The sequence below is a fragment of the Pteropus alecto genome, unplaced genomic scaffold (assembly GCF_000325575.1).
Source record: "Pteropus alecto unplaced genomic scaffold, ASM32557v1 scaffold113, whole genome shotgun sequence".
Taxonomy (NCBI): Eukaryota; Metazoa; Chordata; class Mammalia; order Chiroptera; family Pteropodidae; genus Pteropus; species Pteropus alecto.
Genome location: NW_006433949.1, coordinates 722,727 through 732,562, shown reverse-complemented (window position 1 = coordinate 732,562; position 9,836 = coordinate 722,727). Strand labels below are relative to the sequence as shown.

Sequence of the window (9,836 nt, the reverse complement as noted above, 5' to 3'; positions counted from 1 at the left end):
TGTCCTGCTGGCCTGGCTGCAGGGCTGATCAGTATATTGCAGTCTCTGAATGTAGCCTGATTTAACATTTTGACTCTCTTGCCTCCTCCCTACATGATGTTTAATCATCTAATGCAATTCCAATAAAAATTCCATTTTTTAAAACTTCGAACACATCATTCCAGAGTGTAAGAATTAAGGTGGTTTTGTTTGTTTGTTTGTTTAAAGAGGAGAAATGAGAAAGACAAATCAGTTTCAAATGACACCTCTCACACAATTCTCATATATTAAAATGTGCGAAAGCTGCAGAGTGGACACTCGAATCTTCACGGTATTTCAAATGACACCTCTCACACAATTCTCATATATTGAAATGTGCGAAAGCTATAAGAGTTAAAACTTTTGGGGACTGGCATGAAACTAGGCAGCCGGTCAGCTGCAGAGTGGACACTCGAATCTTCACGGTGTCCATTTCTGTCTTCGCAACCTGCCCTCTCTCTCTGCAGCTGCGTCCCTGTTGCTCGTCTACTCAGGTGGCCAGAATCTGTACACCTGAGCTCGGTCTGAGCACTGGCTCATGCCACTGTCCATCCCCTCCTTCCTCGCTCACTCAGAAACTCATTCGTCCTCTGCCCCATCGCTCAAGGATCCAGAATTCACTCTGCCTCTGAATAGATCTCAGGTAACACTCTTAACAAGAGCTTCTCGAAGGCTACCTTAACCGAAAGGAGCTAGATGGCAGCAGAGGGTAAATTTCAGAGGTCGGAGGGAGAGATGGTAGGCTGTCGGTGTGTAGGCACACAGTTTATATTTTGAGTAGCGAGTGCCACGTCACTGGTGGGTATTTTAGGATAGGAGGAAGACTATGTGGTAGGTTAGACATTGTGGATGGGATTTGAGCCAGGGGCCTTCAGCCACAAAGCCATGATTTGCAGGCTCGCTCATTAATTAGTCATCTTGCTGATTCACAGGCCACTTAGGAATCTAATTCCATTTGAGATGGTAGACCGAAGGCACACTCAGGGTTCTACCAAAACGACAGCAAAAAATATATTAAAAGTGTCATGCGGACATGGTTCCATAGTGTAGAGGTTAGCTTTATACGCAGAAGGTCCTGGGTTTATGCCCCAGTGGAGCCACGGTCCATGGTCTATGGCCATGCCACCCTGAACAAGCCAGATGTCTGATCTTGGAAGCTAAGCAGGGTCGGACCTGGTTAGTACTTGGATGGGAGACCACCTAGGAAGACCAGGTGCCATAGGCGTAAATAATTATAATAAATAATAATAAGTAATAAAAATAAAAGCATCATGCGGTTCGACAGGTTGGAAACTGAGAAAGAATACTATGAAAGGACCAGAAGGTTTGAAGAATTTCTAGAGAGTAGAAAGCAGAAGGGTCCAAACTGGATCAAGGTGGTGGACTGATCATATGCGCAAGTCTTTAACTCCCAACCTAGACCTCTAGAAATAACAGGAAAGAGATGAAAAATGTAATAATGCTGCTGGATCCCAAGTAGAGCTGCTTCGGTGAACCTGAGACCGTGGGACCCCTGAATGAGATACGGGATTGGATAGAGGAGGAAATGACAGCTCAGACACAGGAGCAAGTGGGTACCGACGCAGGGTGGTAAGGGCTCTGAGGAGCTCCAGGGAGGGGCCGTGGCCTCTCTCAGATGGAGGCAAAGGGTGTGCAGGGAGGGGTTTGTGTGAGGAGGAAGGGGAGGAGGGGTTATCTGGGAACGCTCACCCAGGGCTTCAGACAGAGGTGGCTGTACATTACAATCCACACCCGGGTTGAGCTGGGGGGACCTGAACGTGAAGTTGAGTACACTGGAGTTCCCCTATAAATCCTAGCCTTGCAATCTCATATTACATACGTTCTGCCTTTAAAAGCCTTTCAGCTGAGTCCTAATCACCTCTGTGAACTCTCCACCCCTCACGTCTGAACTCCACCCCTCACCTCTGAACTCCACCCCTCACCTCTGAACTCCACCCCTCACCTCTCTGTTGACTAAACATTGGATCTTCTCAGTTTCATTTCCTCAACGGGAAGTTGCTCAGAAAGTGGACTTATCTCTGGTGACTCAGAAATTTATGCCTCCAGTGCTTCGATTCTGACGCGATAATTTTTTATCATCCCTTACACACTTGCTCCTCTGTTATCAAATCTCATGACTTTGTCCTTACACCAGCAACTACAAATACCAGCATCTCACATTTTTCTTTAACCTGGGCCCGCTGGCTTTGCATAAACGATGAGAGCTTAGCTCAGAGAAATACTTAAGAAAAAACATTTTTTTTGTAAGAAAAATTGCTTAATTGTTTCTTGTCATATAAGGAATAGAAGTTTATTATTTCTTGTGGTCACATAAGGAATACGAGTTTACTGCAAAAAAAATTAATAAAATCAGAAAAGCATAAAGATCACTCATAATGCTATAATCAGATATACTTACTGAAACATTTAGGTCTTCCAGGAACCAACGATTACAAAATGAAATTAAAGAAAACATACTAAGTATAATAACATAGAAACAAATATCTAGGAATAATATGATAAAAGACATGAAAGACCTATTCAGGAAAAAATTGTGAAACTTAGTTACAGAATCATTAAAAAAGACTTAAATTAATGGAGAGAAACTCCAAGTCCATGGATGGGAATGCTCAATATGATATAGATGTCATTCTTTCTAATTTATGTCATGTCAATCAAATGCCTCCCCATATTTTGGGTGAAACTCTACGAACTGAGTCTAAAATTAACATAGAAACAGGAAGGGACATGAAAAGCCATGGACTTTGATAAAAAGAGGACAGAGTTTTCTACAAGATACTAAGAATTATTTTAAGGTTAGAGTAATTAAAACAAGGTAGTATTAAGAATACAAAAATAGACCAATGAAACAGAACAGGGCCCAGAAACAGACTCATACACGTATGAGCTCTGGGTAGATGTCAGAGGTGGCCTCGCAGAGCAGTATGGAAATTATGATTCCTTCAACGAATGCTGTTTGGATAACCGGGCCTAAAAGAACTCGAACTGGACTCCTACCTCACACCATATAAAAAGAAATATCTTTGGCTGCCTGTGTTTTGGTGTCGTATCCATGGAATCATTGCCAAGTCCAATGTCATAAAGATTTCCCCCTATGTTTTCGTCTAGGAGTTTAACAGTTTCAGGTCTTATATTTAAGTCTTTAATCCATTGGGCGTTGGTTTGTGTGTGTGGTCCAAGTTCATTCTTTTCCATGTGACTATCCAATTTTCCCAACAACATTTGTTGAAGAGATATCCTTTCGCCATTGTGTATTCTTGGCAACCTTGCTGAAGATCATTTGACCATATGCAAAGCACAGGCAGCACAAGGGAAAACAGACAAGCGAAACGACGTCAATCTAAAAAGTTTCTGCACAGAAAACAAAACAATCAATAGAGTGAAAAGGCAACCTAGGGAAAGCGGGAAAATATTTGCAAACCGTAAATCTGATAATGGGTTAATTTCCAAAAATAATAAAGAGCTCCTATAACTCAAAAGCAAAACCAACCAAAAAAATAAAAATAGCTTATAATCCCGTTAAAAAATTGGCCAGGCACTCAAGTAGACATTTCCCCAAAGAAGACATACAAACGGCCAATAGGTAGATGAGAAGATGCTCAACATCACTAATTGTAGGGGAAATGCAGTCAAAACCAGGAGCTATCACCTCACACCTATTATATTTTTTACAAAAATATAAAAATAGCCAATGCGAAATGGTACAGCTGCTATGGAAAACAGTGTGGGAGTTCCTCAAAAAATTAAAATGAAACTCCCATATGATTTATGTGGCTTTTCGATTAAGCAACTAATTACCAATTCGATTAATCTACTGATGACCGCAACATTGTTTATAATCATGAACCTCTCAGAAGACAACACAAGTGGATTACCCCACGGTAAAATGCAATCCAACCATGACGTGGGATGCCAAAATTTTCCTCTCGGCATGGAGCGATATCTATGATAAATGCAGATAACAAAACTGGATAGGGAGTAGAACCCCATGTTCATAAAAATACACAGGGAGACAGGTAAAGTCAGAGAAAAGGATGGAGAGACAGGCCCCAAATTTTAATAGGTCGAAGAGAGGGACCGAGGGAGTGATCTTTACAAAAACAAACCAATAAAAATGATTTCTTTAGTTTGCAACTGTTAAAGAGAATAACCAAATATTGTCACAAAGGAAAAAATGTATACTCACAGGTCCCCAGAAACAGGAGGCACAGCCTGCACGCAGGGCCACATGGGGAAGCTCCGGGGTTGCTCGTGAGACAGAGGGAGCAAGGGGGGAAACGTGGGCAAGAACCCTCGTCACGGTTTCTGTGGGAGAGGCGGGGCAAGGCAGGGTAAGCAGACTTAGGATCAGCTAGTTTGCATAATTGCAGTGGGTGTTGGGGCTACCCTGAGTTGTCTGGGACCTGGCCCTAAGGTGACTAGGACAGGCTGATTGTGGCCCAGGGTACAAGCATCCTGTGAAAGCTGATAAAAGAACACCAAAGACTGTGTGACACCGTGAAAGTGTAAATCAGTATAGTCTATTTTCTAATCCAGTGATCCACTTTTTAGGGCAGCGCAGTCCAATAGAAATATAAGGCAAGCTACGGATGCGATTTTACATCTCTAGTAGCTACATTACAATGTAAAGAGAAACCGATGAATTCGTTTCGATTTCACTCAATATCTCGAAAGATGGTCGTTTCGGCGTACAATCATGCCATTGAAATATATTCAAACAGGCAATATAAAAATTATCAGTTGTCAAGAATGTGGTTTCCTTTTCTTTTTTGCACCGAGTCTGTGGAAGCCAGGATGTATTTCGCACTCACAGCGCATCTCACTTTGGACCAGCTACTCTTCGAGGGCTCAATAGCCACGTGTGACCTGTGACCACTGTGTTAGACGAGACGGTTCTACAAAATTTTCCCAGATAAATAGAGATGTGGACAAAAAAGGAACAAAACAATAATAAAACAAAAGATATTTATCTCAGGGTTACGTGTAATTGAAAACGGGCAGGACCCCAACCTATCCAATATTAAAATGCTCCCCACAAATGTCAGCTCCGTGAGGCACAGATTTTTGTCTGCTTTGTTCATTGTGTTCCCAGTGCCCAGAACAATGCTTGGCACACAGCAGGCGCTCAATAAATATTTCTAGTTGAATCTATGAACACGCATGCGCGTGCGCGCACACAAACACACACACACACGCACACACGCACACTACGCACACTTCTTGGCTATGTGCCTTGTAGTTAATAAACACCCAACAATCGGGATTGGCTATTATTTTTATTGCTAGTGATAATAAGTTGAACTAAAACCCTCCGGCCAGGGACACAGAAGAAAGTCCAGGCTGGGATTCCATCTTTTGTCTAAATCTCTCCCGCTGTCTCTCAGGGAATCCTGGAGAATAGGCAGGATCGGGCGGGCTTCGGGGAAGTGCTATCTATGAAAGGAGAGAAGGCACAGAATATGGGAAGGGCGGGGTCAGGAGACCTAGATTCTGGTCCTATGTCTGACCCACTCGCTGCTGCTTGGGGGCAGTCCTCTGCCCTCCCTAAATCAAGGGATGTCCCTGGAAACGAGGGGGCTGGCCCAGATGACTCTGGACCTCTGTCTCCTAAGATGCACTGGCCTTCAGAGGATGGCACACCACTGGTCCTCTTCCACGTGGGGTGTGTCGTAGGGCTGCAAGAGTAAAGCACATGACCGCGCTGGAGAGCTGGTCTCCCACTTTGGCACTGGGTCTCAGTGAGCATCTATGATGGATTCTGTGACATGCAACTTGGACCCTCCTCGAGGAAAGACAAGTGAGTCCCATGGCCGGGGAGGCTGTCGGCAGACCGGCTCTAGCAGTCGGCCCTTTGGGGTTGCTTCGGCTGCAGAGAGCCCCTTGCTTAAGGCCCTTCCCCGGCTTTCCACATTCGGTGACTGCTCTGTGTTGGGCACAAAGGCCTGAACACATGGGACTGCTGTAGGACAACTCTGAAGGCCACTAGTGCTCCAGGGCTCCCTGGGGGGATTTGGGGGGTGGTGGCTGGCACTGTCCCTGGGCTGCATCCCAGCTGGACTTCTCCCTGTCCCACAGGTGGCAGTGGGACACATCCCGCATGCTGCACTCCATTTCACAGTCTGCTTCCCAGGGAACCCAACTATGATATTATCAACCCCCGGCATGAGAAAGACCCCCTACCCTGGGAGCGGAAAGGTCCCAGTTCCAGAATGTCTGCCCCTACTTAGCTGTGTCACATGCTCACATCACTCCGCTGCTCTGAGTCTCTTGTTCGTCACATGATAAATGGGTGCGTGTGTGGGGAGGGGGGGAGTTGGGGGGGATGCAAGACGAGCTATTTACACAGTAGCATGAGCACTGGCAGCAGAGTCTACCAGGTCCGAATGCCAGCATGACCACTCCCTCACTGAAGGTCCTTGAGTAGGTGGCTTCACCTCTCTGAGCCTCCTTTTCTCCTCTGTAGGATGGGAGTAAGAAACCTATCTCATAGGGTGTCATGAGGATTTAATAAAATAATGCGTGTTGAAGGTCTTAGGGCCAAACCTGAGCCCAAAAGAAATATTCAGTAAGCAGTGGTCATTTTTGCTTATTATTATTCTTAGGGGAATGAGCCAACTGGAGCTGTTAAAAAAAAGTGACCTCCAGCCATGGCAGCACCAACTAATGAGTGAACTTTGGACAAGGAATGTAAAAATTCTAGGAACTCTCTGAATAGGGTCAGATATGGAGCATAGCCTGAAACTATATGAATATGAGTGACTTCTAGCAAGAGGCAATTTCTTTGGAAAGAATGGCCTTCAGCTGCATACCCCAAGCTGTGTGGAGGGGTGTGTGTGGCGGCGGGGAAGGATGACAGGGAGAAAGCAGAAGGACTCACCTCTATGTCCCAGTAGCCCACTGGAGAGCCATCCACATTCTTAAAGCACGGGTAACTCAGCCACACTTCAGCCTCTCGTGCCAGCCGCGGCCAACTCTGTGCGTGTCCACTGCCAAGATTTCCAGTGGGGTCGGCCGGGTCCAGAATCACAGGCCTGAAGAGCAACATTTAGAGAGGGACAGGTGAGGCGCTGGGCTGTGTCTGGGGAGTCTCGATGCTTCTGAAAGAGCTAAACACCAGCCTGGGGTAGTGTGGGACTCGGGGCAGGGAGTGTGGGACTGCTTCCTGGGCCGTGCCCTGCGTACCCTGCTCCATGGCGGGCAGTGAGCCCCAGGAGAAAGAGACTTGCACTTGGGCCTTACACATCTGAGTTTGAATCTCACCTCTGCCTTTGATTAGTGATGTGCCCTTGGGTAGGTCACTTGACCTCCCTAAGCCTCAGTTATCTCATCTGGGAAATGGGGAGAGTCGAATGCGCCTACCTCACAGGATGAGGCATGAGGATCGAGACGAGGCATGTGGAATGATTGGCATAGTTCTTGGGAAATCATGAGGGGTCAATACATGTCAGTTATAACGATAATTTTTACTATTATGTTAGAACGTGTTAGTCTTACAAAAAGCTTTTCATCTCTGGGAGTAACTATTATTATTGCCGTAGCTGTTGTTATTTTCATTCAAATTTCAGCGGTTTCATTCGGCTCCTTACCTCTCAGAACCTTACTCTATAAACTGGCTGACATGGTGCCTTTCCACAGGATTGAATGTTGTTTAAATCAGATAACAGTAGTAAAGGGCCTAGCACGAGGACTGGCGACAGAAGATGATCGATAGATGTGAAGCCCTCCCACTCCCTCGTTTCCAAGGCACCACAGCTGTTTCCAGGGGTCCATCTATGTGGGGTGCCAAGCCCCGTGGGGATAGAGTACCTGGGTTTCCTGAGCTGCTTCTGCAGGTATTCAGCAATAACGGGATTTTTGAAGTCATAATACTTTGTCCAATAGATGCAAAGCTTCTTGTAGTTCTGGACCAATTTCAAGACTGTCTGAAACCCCTGAGCTGTTCTGAAATACGTTTCCTTGTTTCCACGTTCCCAAGCGTAGACCGTCAGGAGCTCCAGGGCATACTGCGGTGGCAGGGGCTTCCCAAGCTTCTCCTTACACTGAGAAGAGAAAAAGCCACCAGAAAAACGGGTTTATCCAGCTGTGTGTAAAGCAATGTCCATGGGCAATGTCCAGCCTACTGCTTGTTTTTGTAAATAAAGTTTTCTTGGAGTGAAGTCATACCCGTTCATTTATGTATAGTCTATGGCTGCTTTCGTACTACAAAGACAGAGTTGAGTAGTTGAGACAGAGACCTTGTGACCCACAAAGACTAAAATTCTTACTACCTAGGCATTTATGGGAACCGTTCAGTGACCCCCGCTTAAAGGCTGGGGCTCTGGATTCTGACAGTTGTGGGTGTCAGTCCTGGGTCTAGTTTTTGTCTGGTTCTGGGCAGACGACACTTGGAACCTCCTTTTCTCATCTACCCGGTGATTGGTTATAACAGCACCTACCTTGTGGGGGATGGGATGAGAATTAAGTGGGAGAAAGTACTTGCAGTGTTCTTAAGTATGCCTTATGGAAGCCAACGAAATCCCCTCTGGAGGAAGATATGTAATCCAAAGCCTCAAATTATGTCACAGGTAATTTCAAGTACAATGACCAGCACATAAATAACCAAGCACACAAGGAAACGAGACACACCAAGAGTGATGACCAGCAGGGAAAAAACAAAAACAAAAACAAGAGAAAATAGTAATACATTCACAAAACTTTAAATATTGAAAGATCAGATACAGACTTTGAAATAACTGAGAATACTCTATTCAGATAAATAAAAGATGAGCATGGAATGGTAGGAATTTAGAAGCTGTAAAATATAACGTGGCAGATTTGAAAAGAACGAAGTAGAAATCCTAGAACAAAGACTACAATAATGATCATGGATAATTCGACCACATTAGATGTGGCGAAAGGGAAAATAGTGAATTGGAAGGTAGCTTAGACAAAACTATTTAGAATAAAGCATGGAGAGACAGAAAGATGGAAAACATAGAAGAGACTACGGAGAAGGTAGAGTGAGGTCTAACATACACTTAAGTGGAGTTGCAGGAGGCAAAGAGAGAAAGCGGTGGAGACAATATTTTAGGACCATGACCAAGAATTTCCAAAACGTATGACAGTTATCTAACGACAGATTGAGGAACCAAGGAACTCCAACGAAGGACCCGAGGAACTCCAAGAGGGACAAATGAAAAGGGATCATCATTAAGACACATTAGGTTGAAACTAAACAAAATCAAAGACAAAGAGAAAGAGATAAACGCAGCCAGAGGAATAAGAGAGGTTACGGACAAAGAAGCCACGGTGAGACAGACAACTGCCTTCTCAGGGGTGACACTGGAAAAGGAAATGAAATGTCTGAAACAACCACCAACCCAGCGAAAATCCCAGGCAACGATGACGGGAAAGTCAAAACATTTTCGGACAGACAGACACTGAGAGAGTTTACCACCTTTTGGTGGCAGAAGACTGTCCCCAAAGAAATCTTAACAGATGTACTTCAGGAAGAAGGAAATCGATCCCGCGTAGAAGGTTAGAGATATAGGAAAGAACTGATGGTGAAGAAAATGGTAAATATACTGGTGGATTAAAGGAACGTGGGCTCTGTGAAACAATACTAACGCCTGGGGGCACTTGAAAATATAGGGAGACTGGAAATACACAACAAAAGTCGCCTGTGAGTTGGAGGCAGTGCTTGATGGTGGTTAGTAGACTTGAAGTACCGTAAGGTTCCTGTACTATTTTAGAGGAGAATGGAGGAAGGAAGGAAGGAAGGAAGGAAGGAAGGAAGGAAGGAAGGAAGGAAGGAAGGA

At 44.9% G+C, this 9,836-nt stretch overlaps 1 protein-coding gene and 1 pseudogene across 3 annotated transcripts in view; one reads left to right on the top strand and one right to left on the bottom strand.

Annotated features, from left to right (window-relative positions):
- The first annotated feature begins 1,127 nt into the window (after positions 1-1,127).
- LOC112477248 lies at positions 1,128-1,243 on the top strand (annotated as a pseudogene).
- A 1,053-nt stretch (positions 1,244-2,296) lies between these two features.
- The window catches only part of OAS1 (2'-5'-oligoadenylate synthetase 1), a 12,274-nt gene continuing 4,734 nt past the window's right edge, over positions 2,297-9,836 (bottom strand). Inside the window, exons 4-7 of one of the 3 annotated variants that reach the window (XR_003045353.1) lie at positions 7,846-8,078; positions 6,917-7,070; positions 4,226-4,344; positions 2,297-3,390 (exon numbers count right to left, since the gene is read on the bottom strand). Coding sequence is in view for 2 of the 3 variants with exons in the window: in XM_025044458.1 (XP_024900226.1) it covers positions 5,341-5,472; positions 6,917-7,070; positions 7,846-8,078 (519 nt within the window). In the remaining variant the exon portion in view is untranslated. Of the gene's footprint in view, positions 3,391-4,225; positions 4,345-5,296; positions 5,473-5,663; positions 5,715-6,916; positions 7,071-7,845; positions 8,079-9,836 lie in introns of those variants that run through there. The other 2 variants (XM_025044458.1, NM_001290162.1) reach the window with 2 other exon arrangements.